The sequence below is a fragment of the Balaenoptera physalus genome, assembly GCF_965194825.1.
Source record: "Balaenoptera physalus genome assembly, chromosome: 11".
NCBI lineage: Eukaryota > Metazoa > Chordata > Mammalia > Artiodactyla > Balaenopteridae > Balaenoptera > Balaenoptera physalus.
This window is the reverse complement of record NC_138896.1, coordinates 56,446,530-56,466,103: the sequence shown is the minus strand read 5'-3', so window position 1 is coordinate 56,466,103 and position 19,574 is coordinate 56,446,530. Positions and strand designations below refer to the sequence as shown.

Below are 19,574 nucleotides of genomic sequence, written 5' to 3'. Positions count from 1 at the left end.
ACGGAGCTCACCAAGTGTACCCACGTAAGCAGAAGGCTTATGTAAATAAGACAGGTAAGAAGGCAATGCAGTTTTGTTCACTTTCCAATTTCTTTTCTTCTTCCTTGCTTCTCTATCTCAACAAGGTTTTAAATTCTTGAGAGCAGGGACAATATTTTACTTCTACTTTTTACTCTCTAGGAGTCTGGCAGACTGGTAGGCACATTGTAGGTGTTTAACAAGACAAATGCTATTTTTATTATATGTCACTTTGCCAGCCCAGCCCACATAATCTCTTCTGATTCTGCCCCATCTATATGGCAGGGCTGAGCTAATAGTGGGTTGATCTTTACTCTTATCTCTTCCACCCACAGATCAGAATTTAGCTCAAGAATTTCAGGGGTATCTCTTAAAATGAAGATGCTTCAAACTATCTGTAGGTCCTATTTAGATGAAGCCTTCTTCCCTCAGTGTTCCGTGGGTTCTTCTGGTGCCCAGTTGCTTAATTTAGTAAAGAAACCTCAGTGTTGCTGGGTAGAGTTGTCCAGGTGTTTCACTGCACAGGATGCTTGGCCGAAGGAGCGCCTGGGGACTAATTTTAGCCCATGGTCTGTTCCCCAAGCTGTGTACTCTGGTGCAGGGCTGCATTTGCCCTGAGCAAGTGGCCCTTATTCAAATTCACAAAAAGCCCTCAACAATGTTTTGAACGAGCCTGGGATGTTTTGACAGTTAGCCTGAGGGTTTCCTTTTCCTAATTTGCAAAAAGCCCTCATATGTCTCAGCTATAGCTGTTAGAAACCTGGGTAATTTTTTCCTAGAATCATGTAAGGAAAGCAACTCATTGATAGAGTGAGTATTTCCATTTTTAACCAAGAGTTTAAGTCTCTAGAAATACATATTATTTCTGTGTTACGCAAGAAAGTGGGGTTCCTTTTAAGAATAAAAGCAATCAAAATTTTCATAATAGCAGCAACAGTAAGGGAGATTTTAGTAGTAGTAGTCATGGGAACCATGGTATATATTTGATCTCTCTGTACATCTTTGCAAAATTTAGGTTTACTCCATTTACTTCTAAAAATCTATCTTGTTATGGGAACAACATTTTGTGTGTGTTTTTATGTTTGTTTTTTTTGGTCTATTCTTTGCTCCCACTCCCATCTTCTACCCTGGTATTATTGTGCCTTGAACAGAAAATGCCTAATACAGTCTGAATCTCCATCAGAGCTGCTCAGTGAATGCTGTCTCAGTCAACGGACACAGAATCCCCTCACTGCTCAGGTGTGTCACATGGGCTGGTATCTAAGCATCCGTATTTATGAGTGAGGCTGGAGCTACTTTCAAGTTTTATAACCTTACACAAATGTTTGCAATATCCTCCTACCATCACTTGCTTCATCCTTCAAGTGGTCTCGTTGCTACATGAAAACAAATGAGGAGAAATAAATGGTTGTACTTTACATTTTCATGATGGCTAGCTGAAGTTTGAAGGGAAAAGGTGTTGCTATTTAATAGAACTGAATTCACTCCTGTGCACCTTCTCTGTCCTAATGAAGTGTGAAAGTGCACATTTACATAATGCTTATGTCATGCACTGGCATTCATAAAAACAGTAGTAGGCTTTCAAAGTGTCAAGGCTGTGATCAGGAGCAACAAGAACATTTTAAGTTGTGCAGTGAGACGATTTTAAAAATAAAATGAATTGCAACGTAAAAAGAGAAATTTGTGTGAATGAGAGCATGATTATGAAAATCATTTGCAAACTGTAAAGTACTGTGCAAATAGAAATATTATTATTCACAAGCTTAAAGGACATGTAAGGATGGTAATCAAGGGCATATAATTTGCTCATTACCGTACTGACGATTTATAGGCAATTGGTGTCATGACAGTTCAGTTAGACAGAGAAGACCTGAAGAATTAAAAAGACCAACAATATTGGGGTTGAGATAAAGGCCTTCTAAGGTCAGCGTGAAGGTTGGAAGACTGAGAGTTTGACCGAATTTAAGATCACAGAGTCATTCTGAATACTCTCATCCTCCATCCTCCCCGTGCTTACTCCCCCAAAAAGCAGAGTGAATATATTAAAAAGTAGCAAATCATCATCTTAGAATTCTAGACTTTTAGGCTAGAAGAAGTCTTAAAGATGATCTAAGGGTGCAATATTCCCCAGAGTCATTTCTAACAGATTAGCTTCACAAATTTTCATGTGAAAAGAGGGATTCTGTGATCCAGAGTGTGGAAAACCTGCACACTATACTCCCACTACTGGATTACCCATAGGAAACTAAACGTGCGGTTAGGGCACCAACAAGGAAAGGTATCAATAGAAGAAACATTGTTTCTGAAAAAATGTAATCTTTTAAATTAGTATCAAAATAATCATCATGCTGACAATAAACATTTTGTTATAGTTCTTTAATAATTTGTTAATTTTTTGTTTGTTTGTTTAGCATTCCAAAGGAGGAGGGCAGCACACACTCAAATCTTTCAGGAAGTAAGTATCTATCTATCTGGCTCTCTAGGAGGTCATGGCCACTAGCATATTAACGGCTTTGAAGAGAGCTGCAATTAAGCAAGCATTTCACTTAGCTTAAAGCAGTGTTTCTTAAAACCACTTTTGACCACCCTCCCCACCCCAACTCCAGGGCAGGGTGGTAAATCCTAGCTCAGCACTGGAGACCTAATTTATACTTTTTGGAGAACACTGATCTAATCTCTCACTTTAAAGATGTGAGGGAGGCTCCTTGAGGGACAAGTAAGTGGCAAAGATGGAATTTGAACCAAGGACTTCTGATTTTGTTTATTAGAATGTAACTTTGCTTGAAGACTCATGCTTTTAAAGTCCTAGTTATTTTTAAGATTTCCTAAACAGCACAAAGAAAAACAGAATAACCTGAGCAGGAACAGGAATTTCCAAAGAACTTCCAAAATAAAACACAGGTATCATTTCCCCCATTTGGGCTAAGAGTAATCAGAGTCTCTTGCATTAATAGCCTCTTTTAACAATAGGAGGAAAAAAAGGCATGAATACAAAATGGGAAGTAATGTTTTTTTAGCTTGGAAAGTGTAATTTGGAATATTAAAATTATGCTGACCCATGATTCCAAATATAACCTTTCTGTTCATATGCACATTTTAAATATTTCTCTAACTTTTGTCCTATAACCTTCTGTTGTGTTGTCTGTAATTTATTGATTTATTTATTTTTTATTGGAGTATAGTTGATTTATATTGTTGTGTTAGTTTCAGGTGTAAAGTGAATCAGTTATACGTATACATATACCCACTTTTTTTTAGATTCTTTTCCCATATAGGCCATTACAGAGTAGAGAGTAGAGTTCCCTGTGCTACACAGTAGGTCCTTATTAGTTATCTATTTTATATATAGTAGTGTGTATGCGCCAATCGTGTTCTCCCAATTTATCTCCTCCCTCTTTCCCCCCTGGTAACCATAAGTTTATTTTCTACATCTGTGACTTCATTCCTGTTTTGTAAATAAGTTCATTTGTACCATTTTTTTAGATTCCACACATAAGCGATATCATGATAGCTGTCTTTCTCAGTCTGACTTACTTCACTCAGTATGACAATCTCTAGGTCCATCGATGTTGCTGCAAATGGAATTATTTTGTTCTTTTTTATGGCTGAGTGATATTCCATTGTATATATATGTACCACTTCTTTATCCACTCCTCTGTTGATGGACATTTAGGTTGTTTTGATGTCTTGGCTATTGTAAGTAGTGCAGCGATGAACATTGGGGTGCATGTATCTTTTTGAATTATGGTTTTCACAAGATATGTGCCCAAGAGTGGGACTGCTGGATAATATGGCAACTCTACTTTTAGTTTTTTGAGGAACCTCCATACTATTTTCCATAGTGGCTGTACCAATTTACATTCCCACCAACAGTGTAGGAGGGTTCCCTTTTCTTCATACCATCTCTAGCATTTATTGTTTGTAGATTTTTTGATGTTGGCCATTCTGACTGGTGGGAGGTGATACCTCACTGCAGTTTTGATTTGCATTTGTCTGATCATTAGTGATGTTGAGCATCTTTTCATGTGTGTTTTGGTCATGTGTATGTCTTTTCTGGAGAAATGTCTATTTAGATCTTCTGCCCATTTTTTGATTGGGTTGTTTGTTTTTTTGATATTAAGCTGTATGAGTTATTTGTATATTTTGGAGATTAATCCCTTGTCAGTTGCTTCATTTGCAAATATTTTCTCCCATTCTGTGGGCTGTCTTTTCATTTTGTTTATGGTTTCCTTTGCTGTGCAAAAGCTGTTAAGTTTAACTAGGTCCCATTTGTTTATTTTTGTTTTTATTTTCATTACCCTAGGAGGTGGATCAAAAAAGATATTGCTGCAAATTATGTCAGAGAGTGTTCTTCCTATGTTTTCCTCTAAGAGTTTTATACCATCCAGCTTTACATTTAGGTCTTTAATACATTTTTTTTGTGTGTATGGTGTCAGAGAGTGTTCTAATTTCATTCTCTTACATGTTGCTGTCCAGTTTTCCCAGCACCAGTTACTGAAGAGACTGTCTTTTCTCCACAGTATATTCTTGCATCCTTTGTCATAGATTAGTTGACCATAGGTATGTGGGTTTATCTCTGCACTCTTTATCCTGTTCTATTGATCTGTATTTCTGGTTTTGTGTTAGTACCATACTGTTTTGATGACTGTAGCTTTGTAGTATAGTCTGAAGTCAGGGAGCCTGTTCCTCTGGCTCCATTTTTCTTTCTCAAGATTGCTTTGGCTATTCAGGGTCTTTTGTGTCTCATACAAACTTTAAGATTTTTTTGTTCTAATTCTGTGAAAAATGCCATTGGTAACTTGATAGGTATTGCATAGAATCTGTAGATTGCTTTGGGTAGTATAGTCATTTTGACAATATTGATTCTTCCAATCCAAAAATATGGTTTATCTTTCCATCTGTTTGTGTTATCTTAGATTTCTTTCATCAACATCTTATAGTTTTCTTTTTTATAAATTTATTTATTTATTTATGTATTTTTGGCTGCGTTGGGTCTTTGTTGCTGTGTGCAGGCTTTCTCTAGTTGCAGCGAGCAGGGGCTACTCTTTGTGGCAGTTCTTGGGCTTCTCATTGTGGTGGCTTCTCTTGTTGCAGAGCACGGGCTCTAGGTGCGCGGGCTTCAGTAGTTGTGGCACGTGGACTCAGTAGTTGTGGCTCACAGGCTCTAGAGCACAGGCTCAATAGTTGTGGCGCATGGGTGTAGTTGCTCCATGGCCTGTGGGATCTTCCCAGACCAGGGATTGAATCCGTGTCCCCTGCATTGGCAGGCAGATTCTTAACCACTGTGCCACCAGGGAAGTCCCAACATCTTATAGTTTTCTGAGAAGAGGTCTTTCGCCTTCTTTAATGGGTTTCTTCCTAGATATTTTATTTTTTTCATGTGATGGTAAGTGGAATTGTTTCCTTAATTTCTCTTTCTGATCTTTCATTGTTAGTGTATAGGAATGCAACAGATTTCTGTGCATTTATTTTGTATCAAGCAACTTTACCAAATTCATTGATGAGCTCTAGTAGTTTTCTGTTAACATGTTTAGGATTTTCTATGTATAGTATCATGTTATCTGCAAACAGTGACAGTTTTACTACTTCTTTTCCAATTTGGATTCCTTTTATTTCTTTTTCTTCTCTGATAGCCGGGGCTAGAACTTCCAAAACTATGTTGAATAAAAGTGGCGAGAGTGGACATTCTTGTCTTGTTCCTGATCTTACAGGAAATACTTTCAGTTTTTCACCATTAAGCATGATGTTAGCTATGGGTTTGTCATATATGGCCTTTATTTTGTTGAGGTAGGGTCCTTCTAGGACCACTTTCTGGAGAGTTTTTAATCATAAATGTGTGTTGAACTTTGTTAAAAGCTTTTTCTCCATCTATTGAGATGATCATATGGTTTTTATTCTTCAATTTGTTAATGTGGTGTATCACATTGATTGATTTGCATATACTGAAGAATACTTGCATCCCTGGGATAAATCCCACTTGATCAGGGTGTATGATCCTTTTACTGTGTTGCTGGATTTCATCTGCTAGTATTTTGTTGCAGATTTTTGCATCTATGTTCATCAGTGCTATTGGCCTGTAATTTTCTTTTTTGTGGTATCCTTGTCTGATTTTGGTATCAGGGTGATTGTGGCCTTGTAAAATGAGTGTAGGAGTGTTCCTTGCTCTGAAATTTTTGGAAGAGTTTCAGAAGGAGAGTTGTTACCGCTTCTCTAAATTTCTGATAGAATTTGCCTGTGAAGCTGTCTGGTCCTGGACTTTTGTTTGTTGGGAGTTTTTAAATCATAGTTTCAATTTCAGTGCTTGTGATTGGTCTGTTCATATTTTCTATTTCTTCCTGTTTCAGTCTTGGAAGGTTGTACCTTTCTAAGAATTTGTCCATTTCTTCTAGGTTGTCCATTTTATTGGCATATAGTTGCTTGTAGTAGTCTCTTATGATCTCCACTGGTGGATGGAGCTGGATCTTGTCCCTCTGGTGGGCAGGGCCTTGTCTGGGGGTGTGTTTAGCTGGCTGCTGTGTGCTCAGGAAGACTTTAAATAGCCTGTCTGCTGATGGGTGGGGCTGTGTTCCTGGCCTTTTGGTTGTTCTGCCTGAGGTGTCCCAGAACTGGAACCTACAGGCTGTTGGGAGGGGCCAGGTCTTGGTGAGAAAACGGCAGCCTCCTGGAGGGCTCACGCCAATGAGTACTCACCAGAACTGCCACCACCAGTGTCTTGTCCCCACAGTGAGCTACAGCCATCCCCTGCCTCTGCAGGAGACCCTCCAATACCTGCAGGTAGGTCTGCCCCAGGTTCTTATGAAGCCATTGCATTTTTTCCCTGGGTCCTAATGAACATGAGATGTTGTGTGTGGCTTCCTAGAGGAGAGTTTCTTTCTTTTCCCCCCAGTCCTGTGGAATTCCTGCAAACCCCATTGGCCTTCAAAGCCAGATGATTCTCTGGGGGATCCTCGTCCCATTGTCAGACTCCCAGGGTGGCGAGCCTGACGTGGGGCTCTGAACTTTCACTCCTGTGGGAGAACTTCTGTGGTATAATTATTTTCCAGTTTGTGGCTTGCCCACCTGGCTGTATGGGATTCGATTTTGTCACGATTGCACCCCTCCTACCATCTCATTGTGGCTTCTTCTTTGTCTTCGGATGTAGGATAACTTTTCTGGTAGGTTCCAGCATTTTTTTGTTGATGGTTGTTCAGCAGTTAGTTATGATTTTGGTGTTTTTGTAAGAAGTGAGCTCACGTCCTTCTATTTCGCCATCTTGTCTCCACCTCCTCTGTTTTTTGTTTTTTTAAATTTAGCTAAAAGCCTATGTGAATCCCATCAGATGATCATATGGTAGTCTCTGGCACTCTCTTCCAAGCAGATTGGAATTTTTTAAGTATGCTCAGTGAGTTGTTAGTTAATATATGAGAAGGGAACAGAGAGTAGCTATGTGGGAACACAGTGAAAGACACTGGTAGGAGATGAGAGATACTGTGTGTCCAGAAGCGTCTGTGAAGGCTTTGTGAGTAGGTGAAACTGATTTTGGTTGTTTCAAAGCATAATGAGGAAATAAGTGATTCAAGACCTTCCTTGTTAACAGTTTAATGATGTCTGGATAAATGAAAGTGACACCTTTATTCATCCAATCAGCAATTATTGACTTGAGTGCCTACTATGAGAAAGGCAGTATTCCAGATGCTAAGGAAAGACCAATGAAAGAGGCAGATGCCTCCCCTACTCTCTTGGATTTTACTTCCCACAAGGAGTAGACATACAATCAATGGATCAATCAGCAATCAAAAAGAAAAAGAATCTCAGAATAGAATATTTAAGTATATTCTGTGATTGATAGAAAGTGGCTGGATAAATACCTAAGATTTGGTATCAGGGAAGGTCTCTCATATAGGTCTGGATGTGAAAGATAATTATAAGCTAATCTTGGAAAGACTTAGAGGAAAAGCATTCTAGGTAGAGGAAACAGGAAGCTCAAAAATCTGGAGGTGGGAACCTGAGGCTGGAGTCATCTAAGGTAAATCAAATCCCATCATTCCTTCTCTTCAAGCCCTCCAAAGGTTTTGCAGCTCCCCTAGAATAAAAGTGAGAATACTTAGTCTACACAAAGCTAAGAATCCAAGGACCAAAGGCTCTATAAAAGCTGGTCTGTTCTCCTACAACTTTCCCGCCTAGTTAACCACACTCCAGCCTCAGGTTCCCATATTAGACTGAAAATCCTTGAGGGCAGGGGTATGTGTCCTAGCATAGATCCTGGCATGATTCTGGGTACTGCAAGTGAAACTGGGTCTAGGTGTAAAGGTGGATGGGGACACTCTTGCTAGAATCTATCAGAGGCAGAGATGCTCCCTCTGGGTCAGGCAGAGACCCCCATCCCTGTCACATTATACAGTGACCATGAAAGGTGGGGACAACCCTGAGAAAGAAGAGAGCATCTCACCGTGGGCTTACAAGTGGAGGCAGCTGAAGCTGACTTAATCAGGCAGGGAGAAGAGGAGGTTCTGGACAGTTGCAAGGAAGGGGGTTTGTATCCTGACCATTTTCTAGAGATGGGACTACGTTTCCCTTATAGAGAAATCTACTTTACAACAGTCTTGTTTTGAGAATAAGCCACAAGCAACATCCCTAAAGTTATAGGCTACAAGTTTCCCTACAGTCTTATTCTATCTTTCCTGTGTAGAGTGGAGAGTATCTCTAAAATACTTTAGCCAATTCATGCTATCTTGAATACTCCAAATTACACAAATGGGAGCTCATTTCCAGTTTCATTATGCTAATTAACATGGCACTGCTTTCATCAGGCAACTCATTTCTAACAATCATTATGCTAATTGAAATATGGATAGTTTAAAATACTTGTACAAACCTCTGGCCTTTCTCATTAAATGAGAGCTGACCTCCTGTGGGGTGTGAAATTCTGATTAGGGTCACTGAGTGCCCCTGAAAAGTAGTTTAACCCATCACACATACATTTAATATCATAATGTCTATTTATAGCTATACTAAAGGTATTTTAAATTAAATTACAGGGGGAGTCAAGATGGTGGAGGAGTAAGAGGACGTGGAGTTCAACTCTCCCCACAGATGCATTAAGAATACATCTACAAATGGAACAGTTCTCACAGAGCACCTGCTGAACACTAGCAGAGGACTTCAGACAACTAAGAGGACCAGAAAGATCCCCACATAACAGAGTAGGATGAAAGAAAGAAGAAGGGAAAAGGAAGAGGAGAAGTGGGATGGGACCTGTGCCCCTTGGGGGGAGCTGAAGGAGAGGAGAATTTCCCACGTCCAGGGAAGCCCCCTTACTGGTGGGGAGATCAGCTGGGACAGAGGGGAGCTTTGGGGGCTCGAAAGAGAGTGCAGCAACTGGTCTGTGGCAGGCTGGACAGAGTGAGACCTACACAGATGGTCCATGCCACAGCCCTGCATGCCCAAGCCTGAGAGGTGTGTCCACTGGTGCATACAGGGGCAGGGTGCTGGAATGTTGGGTTTGGAGAGCAGACCTGTGGAAAGGACTGCTGTTGCCTGTGAGAAGACAGTCTGAGGGGATGGGAGTGAGGAGCTCCACAATGGAGAATGCTCGTGGAGCAAGCCCAGATCGCCACAGAAGCGAAGTGCCATTGTTGAGTGATGTGCAAAGGGCAGGCCACCTATGCAGCCTCTCTCCCCATGCACCAGCCCCTGCCTTCCCAGGCACTAGGAAGGGCTCCCGCTGGGGCAGGCTCTCACGCTCCTGGCTGCCACCTACTCCACCCGCTCCTGCCAGGGTAGGTTTGTGTGCTCCGGGGAAGCTTCAGGAGCAGATGCCTGTGGGTGGCTGACACACAGAGGTGGGGCTGAAACCATAGTTGAGCCCCGGGGGCCATGAGAGATGGGAGAAGAGCTGAAATCTCTCCTCACAGCTGCACAAACTGTGGATTTACACCCTGCGACTGGCTTTGTAAACTCAGAACCTGCAGAACATCTGATCCGACAATGAGTGCTCCCACAGCCAAGATGGGTCAAGCTTTAGCAGCTGTGGACTTTGTGGGCAGGTACATGCAGGGGTTGGGCAAGGCCAGAGTCTGAGATGCTTCCATAGTGCCCATAGCATGTCCAGATCCATGATTACTGCAATCCTGGGACCTGACTTCAGTGGATCTGTGCTGGTGGCTTGGTGAAAACAATGCCTGAGAGACACCAGGGCCAACTGCTGGCATACCTAAGGTTAAGGTGGAGCTGACAGCAGTGCCAATAACAGTGTAATCTGAGTGCTCCCACAACGGGTGAGAGGTGACAAAACAGAGCACACTCACAGGTGAACAGTTCCAGAGGAGGAATACTCAGTGGCTTCTCTCCCAGTGGGAATGCTCCAATCCTGCCTACCTCACACCACAGATCAGAAACACAGCTAAGAAACAGATCTGGGGCCTCTATTCCAACAACTAGGGAGCAGACCGTGATCCAAACAGGGCAGTGACAACCACAGAGCAAAGGGGAGTCCCCACTAAATATGCAGGGCAGGCTCTGGTCACCGCAACACCAATCACATCTCCTATATCAAAGGGATAACTACCAGCATACACTGAGAAAAGAGGTGGCAGACATCTATAATAAAAACAGCTCTTGCACCAAAAAATATTAAACCAATGCAGGCTACGCAGGGACATTCCCACATAAAAATAGCCCTCCAAGACAGTCTGAGCGCCTGGTGTCTGGAGGAAGAACCCCCAGAGCATTTAGCCTTGGTACCCAGTGGGGCTTGAGTGCAGGAGTTCTGCAAGGCTGGGGGAAACAGAAATTCCACTCCTGGAAGGCATACAAGATCCCACATGCACTGGGACCCAGTACAAAGCAGTAGCTCCATTGGAACCTGGGATAGACCTACCTAGGGGTCTTGGAGGGTCTTCTGGGGAGGCCAGGTCAGCTGTAGCTCACTGTGGGAGCACCAGTAGCAGAGGTCCCAGGTAATACTGATCAGCGTGAGCTCTCTGGGAAGTCCCCATTATGCCACAAAGACCTGGCTTCACCCAATAGCCTGCAGGCTCCAGTGCTGTAAATCCTCAGGCCAAACAACCAACAAGATAGGAACATAGCCCCACCCATCAGAAGACATACTAAAGACATACTGAGCTCACAGCCACCTCAAAACACAGCCCTTGACACGGCTCTGCCCAGCAGACGGACAAGTGCCAGCTCTACCCACCTGAGGGCAGGCAGCAGTCCCCTCCCACCAGGATGCCTACACAAGCCCCTGGACCAACTTCACCCACCAGGGGGGCAGACACCAGAAGCAAGAGGAACTGTGATCCTGCAGCCTGTGGGAAGGAGACCACATACACAAACAGTTAGACAAATGAGACAACAGAGAAATATGTTGCAAACAAAGGAACAAGAGAAGAACCCACAAGAACAACTAAATGAAGAGGAGACAGGCAATCTCCCTGAAAAAGTATTCAGAGTAATGATAGTAAATGATCCAAAACCTCAGAAGAAGAATGGAGGTATACACCAAGAAGATACAAAAAATTTTCAACAGAGATAGAAGATTTAAAGAACAAAGAAAAAAACAGAGATGAACAACATAATACCTGAAATGAAAAATACACTAGAAGGAATCAATAGCAGAATAACTGAGGCAGAAGAACAGATAAGTGAACTGGAAGACAGAGTGGTGGAAATCAATGTCACAGAACAGAATAAAGAAAAAAAAAATGGGGACTTCCCTCATGGTGTAGTGGTTAAGAATCTGCCTGTCAATTCAGGGAACATGGGTTCGAGCCCTGGTCTGGGAAGATCCCACATGCCACAGAGCAACTAAGCCCGTGCATCACAACTACTGAGCCTGTGCTCTAGAGCCTGTGAGCCACAACTACTGAGCCTGCGTGCCTAGAGCCCATGCTCTGCAACAAGAGAAGCCACCACAATGAGAAGCCCATGCACTGCAACGAACAGTAGCCCCCACTCTCCGCAACTAGAGAAAGCCCGCACAGAGCAACGAAGACCCAATGCAGCCAAAAATAAATAAATAAATAAATTTATTTATTTAAAAAAAGAAAAAAGAATGAAAAGCAATGCTGAAAGTCTCAGAGAGAGACCTCTGGGACAATGTTAAATGCACCAACATTCACAGAAGAAGAAAAAGGGAAAGGGCCTGAGAAAATATTTGAAGATACTATAGCCGAAAATTTCCCCAACACAGGAAAGGAAACAGTCAACCAAGTACAGGAAGTGCAGAGTCTGATACAGGATAAACCCAAGGTGGAACACACTGAGACACATAGTAATCAATCAAACTAACAAAAATTAAATACAAAGAAAAAATTTTAAAAGCAACAAGGGAAAACAACAAATAACATAAAAGGAAATCCTCATAAGGCTATCAGCTGATTTTTCATCAGAAACTCTGCAGGCCAAAAGGGAGTGGCATTATATATTTACAATTATGAAAGGGAAATACCTACAACCACGAATATTCTACCCAGCAAGGCTCTTGTTCAGAATCAATGGAGAAATCCAAAGCATTACAGACAAGCAAAAGCTAAAAGAATTCAGTGCCACCAAACCAGCCTTACAACAAATGCTAAAGGAACTTCTCTACATGGGAGAAAAAAACGAGGTCACAGCTAGAAACAAGAAAATCACAAATGGGAAAGCTCACTGGTAAAGGCAAACATAAAGTAACAGTAGGAAATCAGCCACAAACAAATATGATATCAAAACCAGCAACTGTGAGAAGAGTATAAATGTAGGAAATGGGAATTGCATTTGAAATGAAAAGACCAGCAACTTAAAATAATCTTGTTTATATATAGACTCCTATATCAAAACCTCATGGGAGCTGCAAACCAAAAAACTACAATAGATACACACACACAAAAGAAAAAGTACCCCAAACACAACACTAGAGTCATCAAATCACAAGAGAACAAAAGAGGAAGGGAAGAAGACTGACAAAAACAGATCCAAAACTATTAGGACAATGGCAATAGGACTATAAATACTAATAATTACCTTAAATGTAAATGGATTAAATGCTCCAAACAAAAGACATAGACTGGCTGAATGAATACAGAAACAAGACACATATACATGCTGTCTACAGGAGACCCACTTTGGACTAGGGACACATACAGACTGAAAGTGAGGGGATGGAAAAAGATATTCCATGCAAATAGAAATCAAAAGAAACCTGGAGTAGAAATACTCATATCAGAAAAAATAGACTTTAATACAAAGACTGTTACAAGAGACAAAGAAGGACACTACATAATCAAGGAATCAATCCAAGAAGAAGATATAACAATTATAAATATATATGCACCCAACATAGGAGCACCTCATGTATAAGGCAAATGCTAACAGCCATAAAAGGGGAAGTCAACAGTAACACAATAATAGTGGGGGATTTTAACACCCCACTTACACCAATGGACACATCATACAGACAGAAAATCAATAAGGAAACACAAGCCTTAAATGACACATTAGACCAGATGGACTAAATTGATATTTATAAGGCAGTCCATCCAAAAGAAGCAGAATACACTTTCTTCTCAACTCCACATAGAACATTCTCCAGGACAGATCACATCTTGGGCCACAGATCAAACCTCGGTAAATTTAAGAAAATTGAAATCATATCAGGCATCTTTTCCAACCACAACACTATGAGATTATAAATAAATTACAGTCAAAACTGTAAAAAAACACAAACATGTAGAGGCTAAACAATATGCTACTAAACAACCAATGGATCACTGAAGAAATCAAAGAGGCAATCAAAAAATACCTAGAGACAAATGACAATGAAAACATGTTGATCCAAAAACAACTATGGGACAGAGCAAAAGCAGTTCTAAGAGGGATGTTTATAGCAATACAATCTTACCTCAAGAAACAAGAAATATCTCAAATAAACAACCTAACCTTACACCTAAAGCAACTAGCGTAAAAGAACAAATGAAACCCAAAGTTAGTAGAAGGAAAGAAATCATAAAGATCAGAGCAGAAATAAATGAAATAGAGATGAAGAAAACAATAGAAAAGATCAATGAAACTTAAAGCTAGTTCTTTGAAAAGATAAACAAAATTGAAAACCTTTTGCCAGACTCATTAAGAAAAAATAGAAGAGGGCTCAAATCAATAATATTAGAAATGAAAAGGGAGAAATTAAAGTGGACACCACAGAAATACAAAGGATCATAAGAGACAACTATGAGCAACTATATGCCAATAAAATGAACGACCTAGAAGAAATGGACAAATTCTTAGAAAGGTAAAATCTCCCAAGATAGAATCAGGAAGAAATTGAAAATATGAACAGGTCAATTACAAGTACTGAAATTGAAACTGTGATTAAAAATCTTCCAACAAACAAAAGCCCAGGACGAGACAGCTTCACAAATGAATTCTATTAAACATATATAGAAGACTAAATGCCTATCCTTCTGAAACTATTCCAAAAATTACAGAGGAAGGAACACTCTCAAGTTCATTCTACAAGGCCACCATCACCCTGATACCAAAACCAAAAAACAATATCACAAAAAAAGAAAATTACAGGCCAATATCACTGATGAACATAGATGCAAAAATCCTCAACAAAATACTAGAAAACAGAATCCAACAACACATTAAATGGATCATACACCATGATCAAGTGGGGTTTATCCTAGGGATGCAAGGATTCTTCAGTATATGCAAATCAATCAATGTGATACAGCACATTAACAAACTGGAGAGTAAAAACCATATGATCATCTCAATAGATGCAGAAAAACTTTTGACAAAATTCAACACACATTTATGATAAAACTCTCCAGAAAGTGGGGCTAGAGGGAACATACATCATCATAATAAATACCATATATGACAAACCTACAGCTAACATCATACTCAGAGGAAATGCTTTCAGCTTTTCACCATTAAGATCAGGAACAAGACAAGAATGTCCACTCTTGCCACTTTTTTTCAACATAGTTTTGCAAGTTCTAGCCACAGAAATCACAGAAGTAAAAGAAATAAAAGGAATCTAAATTAGAAAAGAAGTAGTACAACTATCACTGTTTGCAGATGACATGATCCAATACATAGAAAATCCCAACGATGTTAATAGGAAACTTCTAGAGCTCATCAATGAATTTGGTAAAGTTGCAGGCTACAAAATTAATACACAGAAATCTGTTGCATTCCTATACATTAACAATAAAAGATCAGAAAGAGAAATTAAGGAAACAATTCCATTTACCACCACACCCTAAAGAATAAAATACCTAGGAATAAACTTAACTAAGGAGTCAAAAGACCTGTACTCAAACTATAAGATGCTGATGAAAGAAATCAAAGATGACACAAACAGATGGAAAGATATACCATGTTCTTGGACTGGAAGAATCAATATTGTCAAAATGACTATACTACCCAAGGCAATCTACAGATTCAGTGAAATCCGTATCAAACTACCAATGGCATTTTTTACAGAAGTAGAACAAAAAAATCTTAAAATTTGTATGAGACACAAAAGACTTTGAATAGCCAAAGCAATCTTTTGAGAAAGAAAAATGAAGCTGGAGGAATCAGCCTCCCTGGCTTCAGGCTATGCTATCAATACAAAGCTACAAGTCATCAAAACAGTATGGTACTGGCACAAAAAGAGAAATATAGAAACCCAGGCAGCTATGGTCAATCTACAACAAAGGAGGCAAGACTATACAATGGAGAAAAGACAGTCTCTTCAGTAACTGGTGCTGGGGAAACTGGACAGCTACATGTAAAAGAATAAAATAGAACATTCTTTAACACCATATACAAAAATAAATTCAAAATTGATTAAAGACCCAAATATAAGACTGTATACTATAAAACTCTTAGAGGAAAACATAGGAAGAACACTCTCTGACATAAATTGCAGCAATATCTTTTTGATCTGTCTCCTAGTGTAATGGAAATAAAAACAAATGTAAGCAAATGGGACCCAATTAAACTCAAAAGCTTTTGTACAGCAAAGGAAACCATAAACAAAATGAAAAGACAATCCACAAAATGGGAGAAAATATTTGCAAATGATGCAACTGATAAGGGATTTATCTAGAAAATATAAAAACAGCTCATGCAACTCAATATAAAAAGAAAACCCAATCAAAAAATGTGCAGAAGACCTAAATACACGTTTCTCCAAAGAATAAAAGATGCTCAACATCACTAATTATTAGAGAAATGCAAATCAAAACTACAATGAGATATCATCTCACACCAGTCAGAATGGCCATCATCCAAAGTCTACTAACAATAAATGCTGGAGAGGGTGTGGAGAAAAAGGGAACCCTCCTACACTGCTGGTGGGAATGTAAATTGGTAAAGCCGCTATGGAAAGCAATATGGAGGTTCCTTAAAAAACTAATAGTGCTACCATATGATCCAGCAATCCCAGTCCTGAGCATATATCTGGAGATATATGGTTCAAAATGATACATGCACCCCAGTGTTCATTGCAGTACTATTTCCAATAGCCAAGACATGGAAGCAACCTAAATGTCCATAAACAGATGAATGATTTAAGAAGATGATGTACATATATACAACAGAATATTACTCAGCCATTAAAGAGAATGAAATAATACCAGTTGCAGCAACATGGATGGGCCTAGAGATTATCATACTAAGTGAAGTAAGACAGAGAAAGACAAATATCATATGATATGGCTTATATGTGGAATCTAAAAAAATGATACAAATGAACTTATTTACAAAACAGAAACAGACTCACAGACTTAGAAAACAAACCTATGGTTACCAAAGGGGAAAAGTGGGGGGGGCAGGGCTAAATTGGGGGTTTGGGATTGACATATACACACTATTATATTTAAAATAGGAACAAACAAGGACCTACTGTATAGCACCAGGGAACTCTGCTCAATATTCTATAATAACCTAAATGGAAAAGAATTTGAAAAAAGAATAGCTACATATATATGTATAAGTGAATCATTTTGCTGTACACCTGAAACTAACACATTTTTAATCAACCACACTCCAATATAAAATAAAAATTAAAAAACTTACAAACAAAAACCAAAAATGCCTTATTCACTACAGATATTTCCTGAAAGTTATTGTGTAATAGTAATAATGATAGTAGTAGTAGTAGTAATGATAATAATAATAGTAATAATAATACCTTGTATTTGTAAGGTTAAGTCATGTTCTAGCATATTTAATTTGGAGGACTGACTTTAGAAGTTAAAGCACATACTGAAGACTGCATTACCATTATTAATCTTTCAACGACAAACAAATCTCTAAATGTGTATTGAGATGAAAGAAAACTGATGATCAAGAAATGGAACAGCACTCTGCAAATAGGAAGAGTCTTTTGGGAATTTTCTATTCACCAGGGCTTTGACTGTTACCTATAAAGTAAAATAGTTAGCATGACAAAACATCTGTATATAGATTGAACTTTTGTTAGTTCCTTTGGTTTCAATCAAAACCTTTCAAATTTTAATCTCCATAATTACTCAACACAAAGCTAACTGAACTTTGCTCTCTAAGTGATTTAAGGATTTTTCAGTAGTAATTCTTACTCCCTGATTTTTGCTTTGCCACTTAATTCCTGAATAAGGCCGTACTCCATGTTGTTTTATATTTAACAATACTCTTTTTCATAAACTGTTTTACTGGGTGAGTTTGAAGCACCCTTGCCAGGGGAGTGTTACTGTCTTCATTTAAGAATGAAGTCACTGAGACCAAAATGCAGGCACACTATCCAGTTTCAAATGTGAATATTGGAGTTTTTCAAAAAATATGTGTGGTAGAATTTTTTTTGGTAACAATGTCTATGATGCCCCTCTCTGTATCCCAGCCTTTTGGTAGTGAATTCCTACATTAACTCTGGGCTTGGTCACATGACTTGCGTTTGACCTATGGGACAATAGCAAATGAGTCATAAACAGAATTGAAAAAATGCTGGTCATTTGGGCATCCTCTCTTGCTGTTCTCTGAATTCTGAGACTTCCACGGGAATAAGCCTGCTAGAGGGTCAGCAAGACATGGCTCATTGGTGTCCACCACTCAACCACCAGACAACTAACACCCAGAAGCAGAACTGTGAAGATGCCCAGCAGCTATGCCCAGATGCTCAAGCAAGTCCAGTCAATATCAGAAGAACCATTCACCTGAGGTCAGCCCAAATTCTAACCCACAGAATAATGAACTAAATATATGTTTGTCACTGAGTTAGGGACGGTCTGTACTGCAGCAAAAGATAGCAGATGCCACATAAGAGAGTAATGTCCAGATGGCTGACCTGGAGGGAAAGAGTTTAGTATGGCTTGAACTTACTTAGACTGTTGGTATGAATATGCAGATGCATGCTCGTTGGATGTGTCCACTGCTATCTGCTGCTGCTGACCACTTGTGTCCTGGGATGAAGGTGCCACTGTCTGGGGAGAGGTATCAGCAACAACACCCTACGGAGGCAATAAGAACACAAAAGTCTTATTGGCTTTAGCAAAAGGGCTTCTTGCAGATGGACTGTAGGGCATACCCATCTTCTATATGGCTTGAGTAGAGCTGCACTCAGCTATATAAAGCCACAGTAAGAACCCAAAGAAAAAACACAGAGCACATTTGGATAAGGGCTGAGGAATTTACCTCAATGTGTCACCAAGAAGCCTTGCCATCAGAAGACCCTGTAGCAGTCAAATGATGAGGAAAGCATTTTGCCCATAGTTAGAACTTTTAAATCATGGTTGCATAGAGCCACACTAAATAATGATTCCTTAATCAAAAACTTCATGCAGAATTCCTATAAAAACGTGTATATTTGAGCATTTTCCTGGGAATAAAGTAGTCTACCCTGTCTCTATGATCTGGCAAAACAATGGACTTTGACCTTCATAAAAATCTAACTCCACGTTTGGAATTCTTTTAAAAGGACACTGTTAAGTAGGGTCTCCCTTAAGCAATTTGATTTGTTTTATTTATTTATTTTCATTTTCCTTGATGTGAACTGGAATTCATTTAGAAGTTTCAGAAAAAGAAAGAAACAAGCATCCTTAATTTTGATTCCCTCCTCCCCTTACCATTTGAATGGCTTTTGTTTCTCACAGATGCCAACAAGAATGGATTTCTTGAGTTGGTCATCATTCAGAATGTGTTTGGTTCCGAGAGAGAGGTTTGGTAGTTAGTAGTCCTAAGGAGGGAATCTATCTGAATACATTCTCCTGGTTTTACTTATATTATAGCCTTGGGCTTCTGCAGGGATATAGGTTTTTGGTCAACTCCCTATCCCTAACAAAAGCTCCCTGAAATTGTTCCTCAGAATCTGAAAATTCTCCCTTTATGAATTCAATCTTTTTTTTCCTAATATACTATTTGGTGTTATGCATTTTGATGAACCTCCCACCCACATTGATTTGTGTGGATACTGGTGAATTTTCAATGAGTGTTTTTACGTAGAAAATGAATCAGTGCTTTCTTTTATAAGCACAAATTCAAGGCAATATATCAGGGTATACTTATATAATTCTTAGGGAAATATTTCTTTTTAAATCCCAGATTTAACTATAATTAGACTGTTCCCA

The 19,574-nt window shown here is 39.5% G+C and overlaps 1 protein-coding gene across 11 annotated transcripts in view; it reads right to left on the bottom strand.

The window, feature by feature from the left end:
• RBMS3 (RNA binding motif single stranded interacting protein 3) overlaps positions 1-19,574 on the bottom strand; it is a gene marked incomplete at its 3' end in the record, with an annotated part of 716,065 nt that overhangs the window by 7,267 nt on the left and 689,224 nt on the right. For 6 of the 11 annotated variants that reach the window (XM_082415127.1, XM_082415124.1, XM_082415129.1 and 3 more), the window contains 2 exons: positions 18,331-18,458; positions 4,226-8,080 (listed from right to left, as the gene is read on the bottom strand). In XM_082415127.1, coding sequence (XP_082271253.1) covers positions 8,029-8,080; positions 18,331-18,458 — 180 coding nt within the window. Of the gene's footprint in view, positions 1-4,225; positions 8,081-18,326; positions 18,459-19,574 lie in introns of those variants that run through there. The other 5 variants (XM_082415131.1, XM_082415126.1, XM_082415133.1 and 2 more) reach the window with 2 other exon arrangements.